Source organism: Gorilla gorilla, chromosome 6, assembly GCF_029281585.2.
Source record: "Gorilla gorilla gorilla isolate KB3781 chromosome 6, NHGRI_mGorGor1-v2.1_pri, whole genome shotgun sequence".
NCBI classification, from domain to species: domain Eukaryota; kingdom Metazoa; phylum Chordata; class Mammalia; order Primates; family Hominidae; genus Gorilla; species Gorilla gorilla.
Window position 1 is genome coordinate 117117332 of NC_073230.2, and position 26883 is coordinate 117144214.

At 37.6% G+C, this 26883-nt stretch overlaps 1 protein-coding gene across 44 annotated transcripts in view; it reads right to left on the reverse strand.

Moving 5' to 3' along the window:
• NRCAM (neuronal cell adhesion molecule) overlaps positions 1-26883 on the reverse strand; it is a 312039-nt gene that overhangs the window by 6530 nt on the left and 278626 nt on the right. For 12 of the 44 annotated variants that reach the window (XM_055392656.2, XM_019031513.4, XM_031012908.3 and 9 more), the window contains 5 exons: positions 25672-25876; positions 23439-23561; positions 21946-22122; positions 5436-5567; positions 4538-4616 (listed from right to left, as the gene is read on the reverse strand). In XM_055392656.2, the coding sequence (XP_055248631.1) occupies positions 4538-4616; positions 5436-5567; positions 21946-22122; positions 23439-23561; positions 25672-25876 (716 nt within the window). Of the gene's footprint in view, positions 1-1380; positions 1485-4537; positions 4617-5435; positions 5568-12417; positions 12571-13770; positions 13897-20829; positions 20866-21936; positions 22123-23438; positions 23562-25671; positions 25877-26883 lie in introns of those variants that run through there. The other 32 variants (XM_055392636.2, XM_055392643.2, XM_055392639.2 and 29 more) reach the window with 8 other exon arrangements.

Consider the following 26883-nt stretch of genomic DNA (forward strand, 5'->3'; position numbering starts at 1 on the left):
ATTCCAAGATGAATTTTGTAATGAAATAGTAAATAACTTTTTGACATTGTATTCAGTGAAGTTGCCATGTCAAGTTTAAATATGAAAGGAGAGTTTCCCAAATCATATGAATCAAGAAGTCATAGAAGATGATTTAAAAGTCATATATATATATATATATATACACACACACACATATAGCAGACCTTGATTTTAATCAAGTTTTAATGGAGTAGGCAGCAGTAGTATTCAAAGCTTTACAAAACAGGTAAAAATTCATTCACATTTTAATGAGAAAGTTTAAGGATGGTGTGTATCAGACATTAATTATTAGTTTTGGATGTCAAAGGTTGAATGGATTTCAAAATAAAATATATACATATTATATAAATCATATGCACAGTGCTGGCATATATATATATATGCACCTACAAAGTATCCAGTATACAAGTATTGATACAATATCAAGTATATTCTTGATACTTAGATTCATGAATCAGGATCATTGTGCAGTGGAAAGAAATGTTCCTATCACAATGCTAAAACTGCATGACTTCCCCTGGGAAGACTCCCTGTACCATCCTCCTCCTATGCTGCCCACCTGGCTTTACCTTCCTGCTTCTGTTCCCTTGGTACCTTAGTTATATCTCTTTCATAGCACTTTTCACACTCTGGTCATTGTTCTTTTACTTCCCTGCATCCATCACTAGGCTATAAACTCCCTGTGTGGGACCAAATTCTATTGGTTTGAATATTCCCAAGGCCTGGCATACAGTAGGCACTCATAAATACTGGCAGAATGAGTTCACTGTAAAATAATAGAGGAGACAGTGGGCATTTTAGAAAATTTTTTTTAAAAATTCTAACATAAAACATTTCATTCCCTCTTAGTTTTATGACGGCAGACAAATCATTGGAATATATCCTTTCCTTTCTCTTTCCCTAAGAATAAATTTTTAGGGAGTTCAAATTGTTTTTCAATAGCACTTTGTTCAGAAGTGTGCACATCTGTTAAATCCTACTGAGTAAAATTCGGCAACAGCAGGTAAATCTGTGATAATTCTGTCTGATTTTCCTGTTGTTACCACCCTCCCATGGCCAAACCACATTGCAGCTCAAGTAACATTCATGACCCAAATACTCTTTCCTACCCACTCGCTAAAAGTCCATTATTATTTTACTCACAAGCCAGTTCACATTTGAGAGCAAAATAACTCTAATGTATATAACGAATGTGACACATCTTGGCATCATTCAAGCCTTATGAGCATGGGTTAGCATGCCTGCCACAAGCCCATGTTCACATGAATGACAAGATTCATGTGGCAAGAGCCACCAATTATGTAGTAAGTTATGAGTTCAAGTAACATGGGCATATGGTTTATGACCTAGGTTTATTCTGGTTTTAAGGAAAATGGATCTAAAGAATAAAAAAATACTTACACTCTTGGTTGCATTGTTTCTCTGATTTTTCTATATGCTAGTAAGGATGCAGATCCTACTGTCTGTATAATTAAAGAAACAAACAAAGAAAGCTGCAGGCTTCCAACAGAGGGTAACTGCTTGGGGGTGGGTGTCAGAATAAGGGCACAGGGTTATAGCATATAATCACATTTGGCCACCAGTGAGGTTCTATCCCTCTTTGCACTATGAAATATCATCTGGCTTAGAGCCAGCCATGTAGAAATGGTTTCATCATCAAACTGGAGAATGAGCAAATCAGAAATGGAATTAATTTACACCTAGGCAATAGTCCTAATTTTGTATGTGTCTTGTCAGCATAATAATTTATTTTTGGAATGAAAGAGAATAAGAATCAATAAATAATACAGAGCTCAAAACTTCCAGAAAGTGCAAAGCAGAGACAGGACCCTGGTGATCTCAGGAAGTGAATGACACTTAAATGTATGAAAAATAAAAGATTCTGTTAATAAACAGTTGGAACTGTTTTCATTAATCACAGCCTCTAAGATAATAAACATTTTTTGGATTTCTTCAAATAGAAAATAAACCAAAGGGAAAACATTCTGAGGTAGTGTCAGGAAATCAAAGGACAAAGCCCTATCTTTGTAAATCAAAGTAAAAAATGTGGTTGGAATTTTGCGGAAGTGATTTTGCTTGTGGGATTGTCCTTATGAACTTTTAGTTTCATTGAAAAAATTACATCATTGAGTTATGTTTCAAGTTGAAGACACCCATCAGAACCTTATTTCCGTTAGCACCTCCCAAATTTATGTCATTACATGTATGACAAGTGTACAAGTGTTTTTGTCTTCGTGTCAATTGGGTTTGCACTCAATGAAACCCAAATGAAAGCCCAAATGAAAACCCAATGAAGCCCAAATGAAAACTCTTTCTTTCCTGAGAAACTAAGGCCTAAAGACAGCTATTTGAAAACACTTTACCAACATAGCACATGTAAATTAACACTAAGACAAAGAAATATGACCAAATAGATGTAAACACAGTGATTATGAGGCCAGTAACCAAATACTTGCCACGTACTGCTCCAGACACAAAATTCTATTAAAGTTGTTAGCAGATGGCTCATAGAAGAAAACAGAAATCATAGAACTATGAATCACAGGCAATGGCTGAGTTGAAAGTAAAACTAACAGTCTTTTAATTCCAAGCTAGTTCATAAAACTCAACCTCCATTTTTTAAAACAGATCCAGGGGGTACATGTGCAACTTTGTTACGCGGATACATTGTATAGTGGTGGGGTTTGGGCTTCCAGTATACCATCACCCAAATATCAACCTTGATTTTAGTCAAGTTTTAATGGAGTAGGCAGCAGTTATCTGGGAAAGTCACATGACCTCAGATCATGGTTTCACATCGCTGTAAGAGCAAGCTGATGTTTGAGACCCAGGTGGTGAGCAGTACATTGCCAGATTCACTGAGGCATGATAATGTAGAACAGGAACCCATCACCATGTGGAGAATGTATGAAGGGCAATGGTTTATTTCCAATTCATGCAAATACATTTTTTTTTTCAGGGCCACATTAAAGATTTTGCTTCATTACAATACATAAGGGAGTGGTATGCATATCCTGTAGATAATTACAGCCACAAGAACTCTTAGAAATAAGAAGTTATTTAGTAATTGTAAGCTTACCTGCTTTACAGGAGAAACATGTAGAAGGGTGAATTATTTCAGCAAAGTTCTACTCATCCAGATGCCCTAGGCTATGGGCTTCTGTAGGCTGCTCTAATGTGTTACAAAACCCTCTTGGGTGAACTGGGTGTGGACGCTGCATGAGGTTTTCATACACCTTCAGCTCCAGAACCAACTTCTGACATCAAGACAACCCTCACTATGCATTTTTCTGTACCATGAGATACAGAAATTCTGAGAACTTTTTGAAACCATAGTTATCTCTCTTTAAGAGATCAGAATATAAAAACTTAGGGGCTGAGATAATAAAGGAAAAACACAGGTATCTGCCTGGAAAATGATATGAAAATGATTTTATTGAAAATATATGTCTTTTTCTCAATCAGTTCTACATTTTTTATCCTTAGGATTATGTCACATGAAATTCTATGATATTGACATGATAGTGACATGGAAAAACCAAAAATGAGCTCTAGAGACAGGTAAAACTTAACATAAGTATCTTCTCTACAAATGTTGCCTGGTAATCCCAATAGTGAAATATTTTATTTCACCTAAAAGCCCTTCATCTTGCAAACAATGTCTCAAAATGGGCTTAATGCATATTTAAAAGGTATTTTATATAAGCAAGGGGCTTCTAAAAAGAAAAATACAAGGTACAAAAGGTATTTTAAAAAGGTATACTTTTAGAATAACAGAATGCCCACATTTTATTTAAATAAATACGTACTTTGTTTCTGTTTAATTTAAACAAATCTAAAGTAATCTTTTCCTTCTCTTGAAAAGATTTATCTTTGTTTAAAGAGAAGATTTTTAAAAAATTTAGCACATAGGTTATATTAACATTTTCCCTTAATGATGGAGTCAAGCCAAGAATGTATTATCAAAGTTCTGTGAGTAACACATTGCCTAGAGGGCTATGACATTTCTTAATAAGTAACAGCTTGTAAAACAATCTAGTCACCATTTCATGATTAAAGGGCAAGGGTATGGGTATTGTTTAGGAAAACTAGTTTCAAATTCTAGATGAAAAAGTGTGTTTACAGTGGTTTTATTACAGCATGTTTAGAAGATAACAAGTATAGTTTTCTTTAAAATGCAGGCATTGGAGGGTCTTTTTTGTTGTTTTAATGCTCATAGTAGCATATTGGCTTTGCTAGATTGATCAATACGGCATGGTCCCATGGAAAATATGATGACAAAGTGGGAGACATTCCATCTCCAAAATTATGACTAAAATCAAAATTTAGTTTTTCAATGAAAAATGAAAATGTTTGACCATGAGGGACATGTAAACACTGATACATGGAAGTATCCCTAAACTTATATTTGAGGAAAATATGAGATGCCAGGCAGAGCATATTCTGGCTGAGTTCTATTGTCGGGACTGTGTTCATATGGGCAGAGAAGATGAAGAGCAGAGAAGCAGGGGCTCACCTGTATTCTCCAAATGTCCCATCATCTTCCTTCATAGGCTGGATTTCAGGGTCAGCATGGGCATCTTCCTTTTCTTTAACTAAAAAATGCCAAAATGGTATTATTATCTGTTGATCCTGTTCTTTCTTATTCAAAGTCCATGAGAGCATTCTTTGAGATATACAGCAGTGAAAAATAATTCCATACACAAGTAGATGTTGTATAACCATATATATTGTGGCCATGCATATATTTTGGTATTTTAGTTATTTTTGAGGCAACCCAATAGAATGTACATTTTTTAACACATAAAGTTGACTAGTTTCTCACCTGATAAATAATTTTTAAGTTTCTAAGATTTCCCCCTATTTTACCAATCTATTTATTAACTATATTAATGGTTGCAAATTGTTTTTGTAAGAGTATTCTCTCACAGATTTTTTTTTTCTTGTCACTGAAGGGAAAATGGTCAGGTAAAGAAAAGATAAATTTAATGGGCTCACTAAATTGAATAAACCATTACTTTATAGGGAAAGCAATGTTACACATCACAATATGAAGACTTAGTTCATGCATTACTTCCTTTGAAAAACTCCATGAACCTTCCTTGCAACTCTCTCCTTGCCAGTTGGTTTTAGGTGTTACTTCAGCATCCATAACTTACGTGGAGTCTAAGAAAGTAGGCTCACTAATGTTTTCAGAGAACTGATTGATTTACTCCTCCAAATGCCTTATGATCATTGACAATGTTTAGATTGCCATTATATAAAAAGGGATCAAAAGTCATTTGAAGAGAAAGGCCAAACTCATGGCTCTGGGAAGACAAAATATTACAATCTACATGATTTCCCCCATGATTTTTTTAGTTTAATGGATTATTATGTAGCATTATAAAGCAATTTTAATCTTTCTTTCTTACCTGGATATTTACCACCCTTGTTTCTTCTGATGAAGCAAACAATCAGCAAAATTAAGATAAGGAGAGCGACAGCACACATTAGACCAATGAACCAGCCCTGAGTTGCAATATCCACCTGCCGGCTTGCCATCGCTGGAAAACAAATCAATGGTGTTGGTGGCAATAGGTTAAGGGGAGACGGGAACTGCTGCAGTCTCTCAGAGTAAAAAATTGCCACGTTATGTGAGCTTTCATGTATTTTACATGTGGCCCCAAATTAGGATCTGTCAATTATTAATCAGGAATTATATAAATAATTAACTTTGAAAAATCTTCATTCATTAAAAAATTCAAATAGAGAAATCTGAATAATCATAACATTAAATGCTAACAACCCCTGGTGAACACTGTGTTCACAGTTATTTTCACTATATAGTCTCAATAAAAACAAATTCCCAAACCAATTAAAGTATTCACTGTTAACAGGATACATTTTACATTAAGTACAATGAGAAAAATACAAAACTGAGTTTTAAACAGAACAGAATGTATACATCTAATTGAGTATTTTCTCTTCAAAGGAACTGCTTTTAGAGGCTAAACTGTCCTTGCAAGGCTGTTGCCATTTTCAGTATTTTTTAGAAATCTGTTAAAAAAGAAAACGGTCCACACAAGAAACCTTTCCAGATCAGGAAAACAGCCATATTGTTTTATATAACATCTCAATTTGCACCCAAAATATTACTTAGATTTGTTATTCATCTCATTCACAAGAGTTGGTTCTGAGTGGAAATTTCTGAAAAACCAAATCCACCCTCAAAGAATCAATATTTGTTATTGCTAAGGATCCATTCAAAAGACTGGAATATCTCTCAGTCAGTGAAATCATTATTTGCCTACATGACCAGTTTGAAAAGAAAGTACTCACTTAGGTGTATACATATCCTTTCAGTTTGCATCTATTCTGTTTAATAAATGTGAAACCCCTTATTCCATCAGTCATAATATGCAAAATTTCTAAGAAAACCACAGAATAATTAGCATTTCGGGTATTATTTTAAAGTATCAATCTTATGGGAAAAAGTGCAGCATCGATGGCTATTCAGACATGCCCATGCAGATTTGCTTAATTAACTAGTATAAATTCTTTTTTAAAAGACCTTTATTTTCTCTCTTTTGACCATAATCAAGATAAAACATTTTCTTCTTTTGACTCCATAAGCATGCTTATATCATGCTTTTAATTTGACTGAATTTCTTCCGAATATATTTTACACAGTTGAGATAGGTGTGTGTGATCTCTGGATGCAGAAATAAACATGACTACGCATATCCCAGGTTCTGCTAATGTTGCAAAAATAGCATCTCATTGCCTCTTTTTCTCCATGCAAAGTTTAGGGAGAAAAAGGAAATGCTAAAAATCAAGTGTGAAGAGGAAGGTTAAAAAATATGGACATATGTAGAAGAAATAAAATGAGAAGCAAAAATACCTTATCTGAAATACAAGTCAAAGGCTGGTAGCCTTTTCCCAATAGGCCCTCGTGCCTTATTAGTTAGAGAAGTTTTGAGCTGTATCATAGCCATACACAAGTAAAGCATCAGTTTAGGTAGTTTCCCCTTTCCATACACATACCATAGTCATATGATGAAGATGAGGACAATGGTAATAACACTGATGGCTAACAGTTTTGGACCCTTACCATAGGCTAGGCACTGTGATGAAGGCATATCTCATTTAATCTTTACAACAATTCTCTGAGGTAGGCATCAGAAATAAATCCATGCCCAGAGAAGATTAAGAACTTGCCCAAGAGTTGGAGCAACCTGTGTCTGACTGACTCCAGAAAATATGCTACTAGCCATTATATTATACTGCTGTAATGCATTCCTAAAAACAATCCAGATACCAAATCTGCAAAAATCTTAAGTTAAAGAATAAAATGCTATAGGCACTTCCTATTCTGAGACAGGCAAAAAGGTATTAAAAGTCCATCGTTACATCCTCTTTGGCAACATATTTCTTTCAATTAATGCCTGGTCTGTGCTTTTTCTTCAAAACTGAACCAAAAACCAAATGGCATTAAGTCTCTTAAGCATTTGACTATAGTTCTTGTTTTCAGTGTGCTGATTTACAGCCTTGTGATAAATACATTCAGCATTTACATTTTTCATCTAATTAAATGCAACTAAAAAGGGAAAAACAAGATACTCAGGTACTAGCAGAGATATTGTTCTACAAGGATGGTGACTGCCAAAATCGAACTACTGACTGGCAGTTTGCTGCTATGCAACCATGGAAAAACTGGATGGATGTTTGATGGGTGGTACACAAACATCCACATTCACTGACTTTGAATTTCTGCCTCTGTGTCTACAGAAAAAAGTATCGAATATTTCACTGCCCTATTATTTAAAATAGGCAGACACAATATGGTAATAGGTGCATGTGTGCACACACACAGTCACATTCACACACACACAAGTACACCAGAAATTGATATAAAACAGAAACTGTGTAAATGGAATAAAAACTTCTATTGACTTTCCATCCATAAAAGAAAAGATTTAAATTCCAGAATGATTAAAATAGGCGTGAAGCCTTTTCAGGACAATCTAAAATCACCTGGGACATACAAATCCAAGCCATAACCATGATCATGCATCACACACACACACACACACACACACACACACACACACACACACGCATACACACACATATACCCCACAGAGAGAGAATTAAACCTATGGGGGTTTTCCTTCTAGAATCAGTTTCAGTGGGTGGATATCACCCATTGAAGGGCTGGGTAGCGGAGTAAAACAGAATCTTCATTACTTGATTTTTTTTTAACAGTAAAATTATATTCATGTATTATTTGAGTAATCCACAAAATGATAAATTAAACACATATAAAGAACATGAAAATAGAAAATATGGCAGGAGAATGAGATTTGCTTTGTTTTCTGGAAGTCAGCTTTACAACAGTCTTCTGCTCTGGCGTTGCTTGCTGTCATGGATATCTGTGCTCTGTGGTAGGAGGTCTCTGAGGAAAATGCTCTTGAGTCCTCAGAACCATAGAATCAACACAGAAGAGAGACAGGGTGAGGGAAATGGTTATTTGTTCTCTACTATTTATGAAGAATGCACTATGGATGAAAATGTCCTGTTCAAATGCTTAGACATCAAACGCTTAGATGTGTTTAGGAAGGGCAAAATGTGACCTTAACCAAAGTTTGGAGACAACTGACAAAAAAGCTGTTGGGCCTCGTGAAAACAAATCTGTTTTAAATCCTTTGTGATGATAAGAAAGACTGGGTAATTGAGGGACAGAGGTAAAAGAGGAAGGGGAGGAGGTGGATGGCGTTAATGAGAGGTCACATCTGGTCATACGAGATGGGGTGGCACTAAAGAGAGGTCAAACGGGGGCAGGGAGTGGCGCTAATGAGCAGTCATACCAGGTGGGGTGGCGGTAATGAAAGGTCATACCAGGTGGGGTGGCGGTAATGAGAGGTCATACCAGGTGGGGTGGCGGTAATGAAAGGTCATACCAGGTGGGGTGGTGGTAATGAGAGGTCATACCAGGTGGGGTGGTGGTAATGAGAGGTCATACCAGGTGGGGTGGCAGTAATGAGAGGTCATACCAGGTGGGGTGGCGGTAATGAAAGGTCATACCAGGTGGGGTGGCGGTAATGAGAGGTCATACCAGGTGGGGTGGTGGTAATGAGAGGTCATACCAGGTGGGGTGGCGGTAATGAGAGGTCATACCAGGTGGGGTGGCGGTAATGAGAGGTCATACCAGGTGGGGTGGCGGTAATGAGAGGTCATACCAGGTGGGGTGGTGGTAACGAAAGGTCATACCAGGTGGGGTGGGGTAGTGAGAGGTCATACCAGGTGGGGTGGCGGTAATGAGAGGTCATACCAGGTGGGGTGGGGTAGTGAGAGGTCATACCAGGTGGGGTGGTGGTAACGAAAGGTCATACCAGGTGGGGTGGGGTAGTGAGAGGTCATACCAGGTGGGGTGGCGGTAATGAGAGGTCATACCAGGTGGGGTGGGGTAGTGAGAGGTCATACCAGGTGGGGTGGCGGTAATGAAAGGTCATACCAGGTGGGGTGGCGGTAATGAGAGGTCATACCAGGTGGGGTGGGGTAGTGAGAGGTCATACCAGGTGGGGTGGGGTAGTGAGAGGTCATACCAGGTGGGGTGGGGTAGTGAGAGGTCATACCAGGTGGGGTGGCGGTAATGAGAGGTCATACCAGGTGGGGTGGGGTAGTGAGAGGTCATACTAGGTGAGGTGGTGGTAATGAGAGGTCATACCGGGTGGGATGGCAGTAATGAAAGGTCATACCAGTAGCACGGGGAAGAAGCGCAGCATCAGGACACTGCCTATCTCGTTTGTTTTTCAGTTTGTGCCACAGGAAAAAAATTAAGAAATATACCTTAAAAATCCAGGCTATAAAAGGGAGAGATGGTGTAATGGTAGGAAGATTCATGAAATAACTATAGATAAAGTTGAGTCTAGTGTCCTAAAATTAGCAGAAATCAGAGAAAGAGAGAGAAGTAGATAATGAATGCAGAGTTTAAAAATTAGCCAATGATATGCTTTCATGCCAAATACTGACATCCTTACACCGCGGAACCCAGCGGGAGGAGAGGAGAGGAGAGGAGGAGCAGGAGCAGGAGCAGGAGCAGTGGAAGACGGTGCTTTCACACTGGAGTTAACCCAGCAGCCCCAAAGGATGAAGCATTGTGAACTGGGAAAAGGGAGGCAGCGTAATGGTAAACTGAGGCATTCCATAATGCTGGCAGCATTTGCTCTTACAGGTGATGTGTTAACTAAGGTCACTAGAGTTGAATCAATATTTGTTCTTTTTAATACATTTATATGTAAAAAGTGACAAGAACTGGTTGTGACCTTGTCCTGTCTCTCCATCACTGGCACACAAGAAGGCCCACCTATCACGATTCCTCACCTCAAACTATCTGGCAGTTGCTGCTGGAACTGTAGGCATTACACTGCTGAGTGAAAAATAATTTTCTAAAGGAGTTGTCTTTTGTCCTATAGAAGGACAACAAATGCTACAACTTGATTTTGAGGGTGAATCTAACTTTGGATAAAGTCACTTTTTCCTTTCCTAAACATTTCTAACAATTTTAACAACAGGTCATTTTTATACATAGTAGATTCTTCATAAATAATCCAGAACCAGTAACCACATGCAGCCTGCAGGGGTCCAGAATCACTGATTGGATATACCAAGTGTTGACTGAAGCTGCCCTTTCTGAGACAGCCTGTCCTCCTTGGCCTGTGGAGCTTTGTGACCCTGCAATGGGGGTATAGTGAGGCCTTTCTTCTGGAGATGGAAGGACAAGCTTCTAATCCCAGCTCTGTCACGTTCCTACTGGGCGACCTGGCAGGTACTCGACCTCTCTGACTTGAGGGGTAAGTGGAGTAATAATGGTGCCTACATCATAGGATTGTTGTAAGGACTGAATGAGAAAACCACTTCCTGCTGTATAGGAGAGCTGACTAAATGCTAGTCCCATTACTATTATTAGCATTCCAGCTATATATGAAGATAATATCTACTTGACTTTTAGTATTTGGAAAATAAAAGTTATCAATAACAAACAAAAACCTTGTAAACTAGCTATGAATTGATTAGATATTCCTCTTTTAAGCTTAACACGCTGGTTTCCTAGAACTATATACATAAATGGATATGAAATACAAAGAACAGAATAAAATGTGTGGTTTTCTTAAAACATTATGATTTTAGCAAATGAATATCTTTAAAATATAGTTTAATACATTATTGTTGTTTCTTTTTAAAAACCACTTATGATTTATATTTTTCTAAATTGTAAAAACTGACTTTAAAAATCATAATGCTTTGTTAATGAAAGTCACAAAAAATACATTGTGTAATGTATTCTACAGGATATGCACATTTCTTTAAGAATGCATGGAGTGACTGAAAATAACATGGGGGTATGAACCACAGAGTGAACATGTACCACAAACAACTCTTGTTGAAATGTAAGTAAGCAGGGATTGTTCTCCATCTAGTGAGCAAATACGAATGCTCTCACGTTTCACATGAACATTTTTATTTTAGAAACTTCACTTTTTACTTGCATATTTTGTTAATATTCACATAAGTAAATATATACAGGCAGTAAAATTTGGTGTGATAAAAAATGTAGCATATGAATTGTACAAGTTCTTGTTCCATACAAATGTAATAATATCTGTATCAGTTGTCTAAGCTGACTGCAGGGTTCTGCTGGGTTGTAGGCCATTTTGAAATAAAGAATTGTGACTTTCTTTCTTTTCTTTTTTTTTTTTGAGACGGAGTCTTACTCTGTCACCCAGGCTGGAGAGCAATGGTGCAATCTTGGCTCACCGCAACCTCTGCCTCCTGGGTTCAAGTGATTCTCCTGCCTCAGCCTCCTGAGTAGCTGGGATTACAGGCGCCCACCACCACGCCCAGCTAATTATTGTATTTTTAGTAGAGACGGGGTTTCATCATGTTGGCCAGGCTGGTCTCGAACTCCTGACCTCAGGTGATCCGCCTGCCTCGGCCTCCCTAAGTGCTAGGATTACAGGCGTGAGCTACCGCGCCCGGCCAGAATTGTGACTTTCTTATAAGTTCTTTCATCTTCAAAAGCACTTAAAAAATTTCAGTTTAACACTGAGGGAAAGTTTATACATGTGATATGAACAATTGAATTCTTTAAATCATATAAGTTAAAATCATATTTAAGTCTATTTTTCTGATGGTTTTTGGTAATAATGTGGCTAGATGATTTGCTAAATTCTGTAATTCATTTGATATAAAGAACCAAAGACAAAAACCAAAACTCCCAACCCAACAGGGCCCCATAGAAAGACATTCATGCCCTACCCATAACACAGCTCCACCAGCCCCCATCTCCAGCTGGAGCACCTGGCGGCCTCCACCTCTGAGCGGGAGCCAGAACAGGTGTGGTGTGCGCCTCACCTGGGCCTGTCTCAAACACATCCTCTGAACTCACAAAACCAGAGTCCCCCACAGCACCAACTCGAACTTTGTATGCTGTTCCTGGCATTAGACCCTTTAACCCAAAGAAGCTCCGAGAACCATTTACAATTTCTTTTCTCCATTCTTCTTTGCCTATGGAAATTTTGCAAAAACAACACATTTGAATATTTTAAGGGACCAGAAGTCACTTAATGCTTCAAGAAAGGAAAATTCTTTATAAGCTAAAGACAAGATGTAGGATGCTTAGGTTTAACATTTTAGATTATTATAAATGTAGTCATGTCAAACAAATCAATTAAAATGACCTACAGGAAAATATCCTCAAAGAAAAATAGACTGGGTATCTAGCTTGCTTATTAATTGTATATATTCCCATTGTATTAATTCTCCTCTTTAATACAAAGGAAGGTTCTTTATCTGCACCTTGCCTTATGAAACTGTTGAGTTTCTCTAAAGATGTTTCTGAAAAGAACTGATATACATTAATTAGCTTAAGTGAACTATGGGAAGAATTGTTTTTTATGATTCACAAGATGAATCTTTTAGTAAACTTAAATGCCTTCCAACGTATCCAATTAATCGATTCAACCTTTCCTAAATACTGGTTTTTCTAAAGGGATCGTCATTTCTAAAAACATTTACTTGCATGATAAAGGCTTAAACAGAAAGTTGGACTCTGTTCAACATTTTGTCACAAACATTTATTGGCCACCTCATTTGTTCTATGTAAGCACACTGCACTTAGGAGGGGGGTACTGGCTTTTCATAAACTGCTGAAAGTGAAAGCTGCCCCATCTCCCAGTAGATGTGGCCAGGATCTACGAAGAGTGCCTGACTTGAGAATACATCAAACGTTAAAACATAATGAATGCTCTCCCAAAGTATTAATTTTCTGCGGTTTCTTATAAAATTCTGTTGGGCTAGTCAGGGCAAAATGAATACTTTCAAGTCAGTTTGATTTCTGTTACTTCAAGATCCGATTTGAAAAAAAAACCTTTTCTTCTTTTCTGTTGTACTTGCAAATATAATTATTCCTTCTTACTCTTGTTTATGTGTTGTGGGCACAGAACTAGTTTCAAGTACTATGATATGAAAATAACATACGTAATGGAACATATGCCCTCTGTTATTAATAACATAAAAAAGCAATTCCTAGTTGTGTATATAATATGTGGTAGGCTGATGGTTCACTATAATTTTTTTAGATAACTCATTCATTTAATTGGATCAAGTTATTTTTCAAGATGATCCATAGTAAATTCTTAAGAATGTTTTTAATCTTTTAAAATGCATCCCCCAAATTAAAAATCGGGTAATGAAATTGTTTCTTACTGCCTGCTACACCATATTCAACATAAAAGTTCACATGCTCTGGTCCCTCATATTCCCAACTGATATTGGCATAGGTCTCAGCAGCTGCAGCAGTAAGATTGCTGATCCTGGGATTTAGTGCTTGAACTAAACATACAATAGAAAAATAAAACAAACAATCATATTGCAACACCATACACACGAATATAAAATAAGTTTAAATACTCTGAAATTGTGCAAATAGAATTAAATAGAATTTACTGCTAAAATTTAGGGTTCACTCATGCTTTGCTTTCATTACAGAAAGGTTTTTGTTTCTTAAATTCAGCACTAGGAAATTAATAATCAGAAATAATGACGCATAATATTAAAATTTGTGAGTTCTATTATATGGGTTCTGAACAATGTTAACTGTTGTCCATTAGATACAGTCCCGGGAAATGTCACCGTCTTCATTTACTAAAGTGTGATGGAGAGGGGGATTGCTGAACAATCCCAGGGACAGATGTCATCATGGAATGTCAGAGACCCCAAGGTAAAACCCAATACTATGTGGCTACTTTTCAAACCTATTTGTCATCTCAATGCAGGTCTTTAAAAAATCTGTGTTGGTGTGACAGAGAATGCCCCTTTGAACAGCGTTTTTGATCTGTTTTAAAAAACAGGCTTCTTTGAGTATCACTGGGGAACTCAGGGACCCCAGGTAAGAAACCCCTGCTTTAGAGAATGATGGATGGTAAGGGTATGTTGGAAGAGAAGTTGCAAAAGGAATTTCCAGATGTGTTCTATCAGAAGTTAAGAAAGAATAAATAAAAGGAGTAAAAACTATTTCATGTAACATTTCCTAGAGAGCAAGACAATCTTACCTGTTAACTGTTTGTTACAAAGCATTTTCTGAAAAATCATAGTGCAACCTAAATAGCTTCTTAAAAATCCAAATTATGGAGACCAGATGATGCTACATGCTTGCTACTGGGTAAAGACAACATCTAAAGTCATTAAAAAATGTTATTTGAATACCTGAGGCAGGCAATTCTATCAGTCCTACCTCAATAGCTTAAACTAAAAATGAAACATTTACAGATGTGTTAACTTGGGTAGTTAAAAAAGAAGATCGATTTATTATCTCACATAAAATTTACTAGGATAGTCAATCAGACAGCATCAATGGGTTTACCAAGACACTAAAATTATATTCTAAGATATGTTTATAAAATGTAGACGCCAAAGACCTTTGTTCAAATAAATGTAATAAAATTACGTTTCTTAGAATTAAGAAAAGAAAGATATTAAAGCAGTTAAATAATGCTTTTGACTTCTGAAATATAATTCAACAACACATGCAAATTTTGTATCTCTTTGTGCTAACCATGGGGAAACAGCAGAGGGCAAAACTGATTACTGAATTATGCAGAGTCCTTCTGTGGACCTAATTAATTTTAGTTTTCTGAGATTTTCTTCTTATAGGTAAAATAATAGGAATATGATCAATCAATGACAGTAAATATGCACACATGTGTAAAACATCGATGGCAACCCAGGAAAAACATTAATTTTCTTAAAAAATTTTGGAATACTGAAACAGGAATTTAATCTTGGAGTAATATGGAAGATGTTCAAGGCAGAACCATAATACTTCTAACACAAGAGCATTTACTAACAGAAGAGCAAAATACTTCTAACGGAAAAGCATTTAGTTTCTTCTTATATTGTACATTGGTTTCTATGGGTGCTCCCTTCTCAGAGTTTCTTCTCTAAACTGTTCATTACTATTATTTTGTTTCTAGTTTTATTGAAATGAAATCATTATCTCTACGAGTATCGACTCTCCTAAATTCATTGCAGCATTATTCACAATAGTCAAGACATGAAAACAACCTAAATATCCATTGACAGATGAATGGATAAAGAAATTACCATATATATATATATATATATTTACACAATGGAATATTATTCTGACTTTAAAAAAAAGGAAATCCTGCCATTTGCAACAACATGGATGAACCTGGAGGACACTATGCTAAGTAAAATAATCCAGACACAGAAAGGCAAATATTGGGTGATCTCACTTAAATGTGTGTGAAAGGAAAATAAATCTTTGGGCCCCAAAATCACTAAGCTAAAGGGAAAAGTCAATCTGGGAACTGCTTAGGACGAACCTGCCTCCCATTCTTTTCAAAGTCATCCCTCTGCTCACTGAGATAAATGCGTATCTGATTGCCTCCTTCGGAGAGGCTCATCAGAAACTCAAAAAGAATGCAACCCTTTGTCTCTCACCTACCTATGACCTAGAAACTCCCTGCTTCGAGTTGTCCCTCCTTTCCAGACCAAACCAATGTTCATCTCACATGTGTTGATTGATGTGTCATATCTCCCTAAAGTGTATAAAACCGAACTCTGCTCTGGCCACCTTGGGCACATGTCTTCAGGGTCTCCTGAGCTACGGGTATGTCACGGGCATATGTTCTCAACCTGGGCAAAATAAACTTTCTAAATTAACTGAAACCTGTCTCAGATTTTCGGGGTTCACATGTGGAATCTAAAAAAGTTATACTTAGAGAAAGAGTGTAGAATAGTGGTTGCCAGGGGCTAGAGGTGGGGTGGGGGTTGGGGAAATGGGAGATGTTGGTCAAAGGGTACAAACTTTCAGTTATAAGATGAACAAGTTCTAGAGATCTAATGTACAGCATTATATTACTAATTATAGTTAATAATAAAGTATTATACACTGGAAATTTGCATTTAGCTTATTCTTAAAGGCACCCAGAAAAGATACCACAATTTCCTAAGGCATGCTGTTTAGCCACTTTTACCATAGAGAATTCGAACTCTCCTTCCTTTTAATCCCCACTCATCCACCTTCTCACTCACAGAGCACCTATGTTGTACCATACAAGGGAGCTGTAGTGTCCCCTTTCTCTGGGCTTTCCCAATGGGCTGCTTCCGGTGTGCCTCTCCCAACTGTAAGTCTTCCTCTGTAGATACCGCCAGTGTAGTTACCTACATTTTAGCTGCTGAAACTACAACTCTTATCTAGCCACTTCTCTGTTTAAAACTCTGCCTACAGGTAAATACAAATTCCTTAGCAAAGCATTCATGGCCCTTCAGAGCTGTTACCATCTGGCCCCGCCCACTGCTCCAGTCCCATCTCAGGGTCTTCTCTTTTCCACACACTCTCTACAAGTCAGCCTAAGTGGACCGCTTGGTATAACCCAGACATCCGGTATGTTTTCAAACGCCATGTGCTTATGACCCCTACCAAGACTTTACACACTGCAACTCCCTGACTCATCTGACAAAAATAAAACAAAACAAAAACTGGGCTTCAAGGCCCAGTTCAATATTATTTTCTTTGTGAAGCTTTTCCTGATCCTGCTTGGCAAAAAAAATGGTTCACACCTCTATATTCAGATAACATTTTGCTCCAATTTCTAGTTTAGCGTCAATTTATTACTCTTTCTATACGTTGGTCTTACCTGCCAGATTTTAAGCATGTCAAGGCCAGGGTTTGTCTTACTGTCTTTATACACAGCTTCTTAAACAAACGCGGGTGCATTTTATGTGCCAGAGAGACATTCACTGTTGAACTGATTGAACCTTCTATGCTTCTAGATGTCTTGTTTTGTTTTCGTATAGGCCAAAAAAGGGATTTTATTTTTTATTTACTGGTTCTTTACTCTAGTAAAATAATGTAGTGAGAGTCAAATCACAGAAGGGATTCACCACTAGCTGATCCTCAATGCTCTTCTCTGCTCACTCCTAATTGGTTGACCATAGTAGGCTGCAAGTTAGGTCAAGAATGCAGATTCCTGCCTTGCCAGTTAGTTTATCCCTGTTTCTGTATTCCAACTAGTCACCCTATAAAAGTATTTTGATGCTTGGTCCTCAGAGCGCCAGATTACATGCAATGGATATGGCACTGTGGATCATCAGCAATACCGGGAACATAAATCTTTTTGAGCCTGCACATTTTTGGTTCATTTCTATACATGCCTTCACAGTCTACTTCCTAGAATTCCAGACCCTGAAATCATTTATTTATTTATTTATGAAATGGAGTCTCGTTCTGTCGCCCAGGCTGGGGTGCAGTGGTGCAATCTTGGCTCAGCGCAGCCTCCAGCTCACTGCAGCCTCTGCCTCCTGGGTTAAAACAATTCTCCTGCCTCCGCCTCCCAAGCAGCTAGGACTACAGCTGTGTACTACCACGCCTGGCTAATTTTGGTATTTTTAGTAGAGATGGGGTTTCACCCTGTTGGCCAGGCTGGTCTCGAATTCCTGACCTCAAGTGATCTGCCTGCCTCAGCCTCCCAAAGTGCTGGGATTACAGGCATGAGCCACCACACCCAGCCTCATTTAAAGAGACATAGAAATTGAAAAAATATGCCAATCAACTATAATTCCTACACAAATATTGAGAGCTTTAATCCAACAAAGAAAAGGACAAAAATAAATGACTCAAAGGTCTTGAGTATGTAATTATATTGAGGAGAATGGTAAGAAGAAGGGTTAGTATGTCATCATATAGTTAATTGAATTATCCTGGGTTTTCCTTCAGGTTTATAATCCTTTTGTAATTATACATTTGAAAACTTAGGTTTCATTAACAGCTCTTAAAATCTGTAAGAAAGTTTAAAAATGTAAACTCAGATGCATTTCTTTTCCCCTCTTTGACCAGAAATGAATTAAAACCACTTTTCATGAAATCATAATTCATAATAAAATCATATGAGATGTTGATTTTTTTTTTTGAGATGGAGTTTTGCTCTTGTTGCCCAGGCTGGAGTGCAATGGTGCAATCTCAGCTCACTGCAACCTCTACCTCCTGAGTTCAAACAATTTTCCTGCCTCAGCCTCCTGAGTAGCTGGGATTACAGGCGCCCAACAACACGCCCAGCTAATTTTTATATTTTTAGTAGAGATGGGGTTTCATCATGCTGGCCAGGCTGGTCTTGAACTCCTGACCTCAGGTGATCTGCCCGCCTCAGCCTCCCAAACTGTTGGGATTACAGGTGTGAGCCACCACGCCCGGCCATATTGATGCTTCTATAGCTAAGGATATCACATGTTTCCTCTTTATTCATCTCTTATTTATTCCCTATTGTCCTGATTTAAATAAAAATGTAAAAGATACATTTAAAAAATTAAAATTTGGGAGGATAGTGGAGAACTTTAATTTTTCTCCTGTCACAGAGCAGTTAAATTCCACATGGAGAAGGGAAATAGTGAAGAGGATAGAATTCATTTTCAGATTGAAAAAAGAAGTATTTTTAAGGAAGGAAAACCCAGGATCACAAATTATGCTTGAGCAGTTTAAAGTCTTACTGGCAAAATATCCTCTTATGTAAGCCATACTTAACTACTGCTATACTATTAAAATAAACCATATTAAAATTAAGGTCAGAGTTAGCTTTTTTCCCCCTTATTTAAATGCTATTCTTTTCTTATCTGAGATCCATCAGATTTTAATACTGGGGGCTTAATGAACTTGCAGACACTCCATTTTTGCTTGTCTCTCTAATCGTAAGTAGCTCACAATTCAAATTAGTAACATCAAATGGTAAAACCAAAACTCTTTAAATATAGAATTTAGTTTTAATTTATTAAAAACAGAGTGGTGATGTTTTTCCAGTGGAGTGCATATCTACTTCTAACGTGACAAGTCCGCTGAGAATTCAGACTTGCTTCACAGACAGCCCTGCTGAAGCACAATTTCTCTGCTATCAGCTCTAGGCACAGCCACAGTGACATGTCCACCGCATAGGAAACAAGGCCAGACTTTTAGTGAAATGCTCCAATTGAAGTTATAAAGCAATATATTATTGTAAAACAACTAATGATTTTAATTGATATCTAATTATCATAGGAAGGAAGTATACAAATAAATAGAAATAAGTTTACATCGTTCTATGATATAGAAATTTTGAATTTTGACAACTTCGTCCTTTCAAGTCTAAAAACACAAATATAATACTCTTAAGATTACTGAAAATGGCTACAGTTCTTATTCAGTAACTCCAAAATCTACCTGATCGATATTTTGTAATTTACCAAAGCTCTGAATATAAGCAAATTTCTAAGCAAATAGAATAAATCTATCAAGTCTAAGCTCACAAGAGTTGAATAACATAGGGCAAAGCCCATTTTTCTCTTGGTCTTCCTTTTCTTCATTCCTGTTTATACTCACCTGATGTGCGAAAGCCCCTGACCATGGGCATGCCACGTGAAAACAGTGCCTATGCCTAGTGGCAGGTGCTCCACTGCTCTCTAAAAAGCTGACTGGTCAACCAGCAGCCAGGAGTCAAAGACTGGGGCATCTTTGGCATTACCACTAATGGAAGACATATTACAACTTATTCAAGCACCATTCTCCCAACAAATCTTTCTGACCCAGAGAGCTGTCAGAAATAAAGGAGAACAAAATCCATTGTGGATTGTTGGCTATTACTCAGGAGGAAGAGACTTAGGCAGTTGGGTGAAGACAGGATGGGTGGGATACCACATTTGAGAAGAGCATATGGGTCACCTGGAAGACTCACTTGCAGGGGACCCTAAGCTTGGGGAGACTTAGTCCCAAACCAGTTGGAGGGCATTGCTACGCTGTAATTCCAAATGGACGGTTTTGTGCAATGGCAGCCGAGTGTACACTGTGTCTACAAGGAGAGCAGCTAAATCAGAATAGAACAGGAAGCTTGGTTGATCTGATTTCTACCAGGCTGTTTTCATCACAGGGCTAATATTTCTGAACCCCAAATAATGTGGCATGGCCATATAGAGGATCTGTGACAAATACACAGTTTTGGTCCTGTCTGATCCAGCCAAAATCATAGTATTAGAAGCTAAGATTAGGATTTGTACCAGGGATAAGTCTCAAGAAAAAATTTTTGGAGAATTCAATATGTGGCTTTCTACTTGTAAAGAAAGGACTAGAAATTAATTTTAAAGCCAAGATTGGATGAGATCTTCTCTTCTTTTGGTGGTTCAAAGCATATTTTCTCTGTTTTACCCATGCTGCACTTCCCCATGTTTCACATTGCAAATTTCACACATGTATAAAGTCATGCAGATGAATTATTTTACCTTTGCCTGCACCTACATCAGGTGGAAGAATACCAGCTTTAATGAAGGGAAACAGAAATAGGACACTATATAGTTAGATGTAACACACCCATGAGCATGTATAGCGATACAAAAACACTTATTAAAATGCTAAAGCATGCAAGAAGAATGAAGTGTACCACATCAGGTATAGGGGACAAAGATATGTTGGTGTCCCCAAACTTATCCAGTATTCAAATCCAGTACCAATATTTTATCAGGATACCCAGTTTGAATACCCAGTATTCAAACACATTACTTAAGGTGCATTATTCATACTTGTTGATTATGTATGAAGGCTTAGGATATTTCAAACCAATTTTTGGATAGAAATTGTCAATTTTTTATGCTGTCAAAGATAGTCAAATGAATAATCCTTAAGCAACTCTACAATTTAGAGACATGCAAAACCAGAAAAACTTTTATAATATTTTTGATAATTTTCATTGAATCTCAAGATTTCAGAATAACTTTTTAAAGTATGAAAAGATATGTTAATTCCTTTTCTAAATACCGTAATGGGCTATTTTGCTTTCTTTGTACATACCAAAATGCAAAATCTTTTGCTCAAACACAAAATAAATGCACTCGTTAATAACTGTTTCGATTTCCTTGCTAGAAAATGTAAATCGATATGTGAACTAGAAAATTATTTCCAGTAAATCAGGACCAGAACTCGAATTACATATATTTGTGTGTATATAGATGTGTATGTCTGTGTATGCATATATGTGTGTATTATATGTATGTGTACATATATGTTTGTGCATGAATATATATAATATATAAAGTTGTAAACAGGAAACAACATTCCCCTGAACTTCAAATTCAAGTGTGGCAAATATTATGCTTACTCACTCCCACACTAAGATTTTAATGTAAGTTTAAAAAAGTTTCACATGGAGTTGAAAAATATCAGTTAGTCCAATATGAACTAAATAGCTGATTATATATCAGAATGATAAATTACAAATAAGTGTTTGCGTTAATCAGGTAAGATAGACGCTCCTTAGCAAGAAGGAAAAAGAAAGCATAAACTTAAAGATTTTTATTTCATGATGCTTATAATTACATGGATTTTATACATACCCATCTTACCTTCATCCACAGTTGTTACTGCTTCCTCTGTAATTTGACTTCCTGATCCTGCTGATGTTTGTGCATAGAAATAAAACTTATATCGAGTGCTGAAATTTAAATTTTTTAAAGTCCACCGTGTCTTGTTGGCAGGAATTTTCAAATCTACCAGAGGGCCTAATTCATGTGTGCTGTTAACTGTCAATAAGAAATAATGAACAAGTGCATTCTCCATTAACTGCTATAGGAATACTATTATAAATAAATACGTCAACTAAAAATGTTCAACCTGGCTTACACTGACTTTTATAATCCCACTCACTCTTTCCCCAGCATAACTAAGTGATAACCTTTTAACAGCTCCTATGCTATGTTCTATCATACTGTATCATATCATATCATATCATATCACAGCCATATGTTCTCTATTGGCTAATAAACTAGAAGAATGTTGTGGTTGAATCACAATAGAATTTTTTCCCCTGTGTTCTTGCAGGTGGAGTCATATTGTTAAATAACCCCAAACATTTTTCTTCAGAGGACTTTTGCCAAAGGAACTATTTTCTATTTGTAGAAAATGCATATCTGATTTAATGACAGGACTCACCTAAACCCCACTCCTAAAGGTCTGTATTATTCTACAGATTACTTAATTTTTAATAACATAGACATCATTTTTCTTTAAAAAGTAAGATTTGAAGTTCTTTCTGAAACAACACTTGAAGGTATATGTATATATTCTACAGATATAAAGAAAAACTAGCTTGTATTTTTTGATAACAGTTAAGTATTTTTAAAACTATATTTCTAACAGAAAGTTAAACACCACATGTTCTCACTCATAGGTGAAAGCTAAAAAAAGTTCATGTCACCGAAGTAAAAAGTAGAACACAGGATCCCAGAAATAAAGGAAGGACAGAGGGAAGGCGAGATAGGGAGATATCAGTTAAAGGGAAGGCTGGGCGTGGTGGCTCATGCCTGTAATCCCAGCACTTTGGGAGGCCGAGGTGGGCGGATCACGAGGTCAGGAGATCAAGACCATCCTGGCTAACATGGTGAAACCCCATCTCTACTAAAAATACAAAAAATTTGCCGGGCATGGTGGTGGGCGCCTGTAGTCCCAGCTACTCGGGAGGCTGACGGAGGAGAATGGTGTGAACCCGGGAGGTGGAGCTTGCGGTGAGCCAAGATCTCACCACTGCACTCCAGCCTGGGTGACAGAGCGAGACTCCGTCTCAAATATACATATATATATATATGATACAAAATGATAGCTAGATACAAAGACTAAGTTCTGGTGTTCCTTACACAGCTAGAGGGAGGATATTAAATGTTTCCAACACAAATAAATGATAAATATTTGAGAAGATGAATATGCGAATTCCCCTGATCTGATCACTATATGTATCGAAACATCACTACGTACCCCATGAGGAGGTATAATTATTTGTCAATTAAAATAATAAATAAAATAAAAAAACATATTTCCCCTTCTCTTCCTCCCAACAGCTTACTTGGCTGATACTTTAAGGTGTACTCTGTCAAAATGCCATTCGGGTGGCTCGGTGGATCCCATTCCAAAGTGAGAGAGTCCAGTGTTGGATTCACAATCTTCAAAGACGAGGGAGCACTGGGGACTTACAGTGAGAACTTACAGTCAACACAAAGATTTCTGAATGTTTCAACATGTATTAAATTGACATTTCACCGTGCTTGCACGATTCAAGGTTTTGAGTTTCAGTAACTCATTCCTGATTCAGCTGAAAATACATTAGTACAAACCTGTGACAGGCACCCATTTAGTTAGTCTCTTCCTTTTTCTCTCTTGTCATTTACATTTATATTCAATAAAACCATCCTCTCAAAACACATAATGACTTTGCCTTTAGATGGACTCAAACCTAATATTTTAAAAAGAGGCAGTACTTGTTTGATGCATGAATGGTGTCTTAATAGAAGCAAACTAGCTACCAAGTGAAACTATTCTAACCGGATCTGAGTGGAAGCAGCTGTGTTCTGGACCATTAAGGACTGTTTTCTCTAACAAACCAGGTGTCTCCAAACAGTCAGAATGCCCTTCCTGGTGGGCTTTGGGCCAGCATGCCCAGGTGCAGAGACGTTCTTATCCTGAGAGCTGACAGCTGCCCAGGATCTGGTGGTGAATGGACAAAAGCCCAACCTTGGCACACCCCCGGCCCTGGGGAAGGCCCGAGGGGTCTCAGGTTCTCTGTGGCAGAGGCTGGCAAATCACCAGAGGAAACATGTCTGCTCATCTTTTATTCACTTCCTCATGAGGATGATGGCTGGTGGCAGCTCTCTCTCACAATGGTTACCTCCCCTACCACTGCCCCTGGAAACTAACTAATGGAACCACTCTCCCTATTGTCACTCTAGCCAAAAACCAGAGTCAACCTGAACTTCCCTATCTGCCTCATTTCCACCCTCTCCTCAGACACTAACTCCACTTCCTTAATCTAAATCATATCCATTTCTTCCTATCCCCATCTTCTTTGCCATTTCCCTGCTTTAGGCCCCTAGATGTCTTTGTCTGGTCCTAAAACCATGCCTGGCACATAGTTCTAGGCTTCTAAGCTTCCCCAACCCAATAAGTGGTTCTTTACTTTAGGGGATCACAGACCCTTTTGAGAATCTGATGACAGCCATAAACACTCCCTGGAAAAATATACATTTATCTTGCATACAATTTTAGGAGGCTCATGGAGCTCGTTAAACCCATTCATTGACTCCCTAAGGGACTACAGTCCCCAGGTTGTGAAAACATCGAGGAGGAAGAGCCCTGACTCTCTAAGGGACAGTGAGATTGACGACAAAAACTTATAATGAGATGGGAGCCGGGATGCAGGGTGGTTCTCAGAGGCTGCTGGGCAGCTGCCTGCATCATGAATCTTTCAATCAGCAGCCAGGGTGGGGTCCATCTTCTGCGAACTTCTTTTATCAAAAAGAGCTAAGCAAGCTACAGAAGCTATCTGGCCACTGTCATAGTGGCATATTGTTGCAAAATTTAAAATAGGTAAAACCCATTTTATTTCCTTTTCAAATCCTCATCCTTTTTACTACATGGGCCCCTCTTTCCCTCACCCACAAGGCTCCCTCGTCCCTGTGTCCAAATTCCTTCTCCCCTGACTCCTGGATCAATATATATTTGGTCCTTCCTTATTCCTTCCCTTGCAGTTGCCCATATCTGCAATGACTTTTCCCTCCTCTTCCCAATCCACTTGGTCAAGACTTGCAACCTTCTAACTCGGTTCAACTTTCTAATAAATTAGAAAAGTGCACTAAGAAAGAAGCTATAGAAGTAAACTATAACTTATAGAAATATTTTCCTTTCCAGGTGTTTTTGTTAGGTTATCTAATTTGGTTCTCATGCTTTTCAGATGAGGCTACTGACATTCAGAGAAGTTATGGAACCTCTTTCAGGTCAGAAAGTTAATGATCCAAATAAATGTCAAAGTAACAAGGTTTCAGACAGTGTGTGTGGAGAAAAATTTTAAGTCACGGGAGAGGGCATTTCAGAGCAGCATTTTGGGTTCTGAAGCCTTCTATATATACTTAGGCCCACATATGATCTGACGTTTTGGTAGCTTTGTGTGTGCTGTATTCATCTATAGAAATTTCAATCACATTTGGCTTCCAGAATATACTTTGATCAGTAGCCCTTCTGTCAGGCAAAACCTCTCAGGCCATGCCATATGTTCCTGAGATCTTAGAGACACATCCATTCCGTACCTCCTTCTGGAGTATTAAAGACTCTGTCAGGGCTGGCTGGGCCCTCCCCTTTCCCATTGACCACTCGGACATTCAGTGTGTAGTGGCTAAAGGGCTCTAGCCCCGGCAACATGCCATGAGTCTTGCTGCCTTGGAAGGTGAGGATCTTTTTCTCAATGTGACGTCTGTTTCTTTTAGATGAACTCTGTGTCTTCCAATAGTAAATCTGAAACAGCAAGAACGAAAGTCAGGAATGCACAAAGGAGCAAACAAGATTCCTTATGCTCACAAAATTGAAATTGTTGTTTTTCCAGAAAATTCCCTTGGTATATTTTAGAAGAAAATTACTAGCAAAACTGATGGATATTGATTCTGAGGCAAGAGGAATAGAAGCCCATAGATCATGAGGGAAATTAAATTACAGCCACATGACAAAGCTGGGCTACACTACTTTGTCATAGGAGTCTAAGGAAAATGAAAACAGCACGAGACCCATATGGTTTTCTCTAGAACATGAGGCAAATGGAGGACAATAGGATTTAAGTCTGTTACTTGTATAAAATATTCTAAAAATAAAAATTACTGCCCAATGTTTACATATTTTTCCAGAATTAATACATGTTCACATACAATCTATCATTAAGTTTAATCCTAAACACCACAGTGAGGCTTTTATTACTGTTATTCATATGGTGCAGATGAACGTGTGGGCTACTAAGTGACTTTCACAGCCACAGAGGTATCAAGAGCCACAGGGGATCCTCCACTGAAAGTCTAGAATTTTTCCACTAAATCAAACTGTATCACTTAGTTTAAAATACTTTTTTTTGTATTCAATTGCAGACACAGGTTTTGGAGAGATGGATAAGAAAGTATTGATTAATTTTGGTCACAAATCCAGAATTGTTGTTTACTAAGTCTTCTTAAATTCTTAGGAATTTAAAGGCATTTTCAGGAGAAGTCAACATTTATATGGAATCTGGCAATGCTAGGGGGAAAAAAAAAAAGTTGAATGTGATGTAGTACAAAAAGTGACCTCTAGGGGTCAGGCTTAACAAATCAAAGTAGTGACTGTATGCTTGGCTGCCTATCAGTAAAAAATATGAATCAGTGCCTCTCAAGAACAAAGATAATGGATATTATCTTTCAGTACTTCTCAAGAACAAAGATAATGGATATTTATAAGAATGACCTAGCTAAGAGTATATGGTCTTAAAGTATATTCTGAATTAT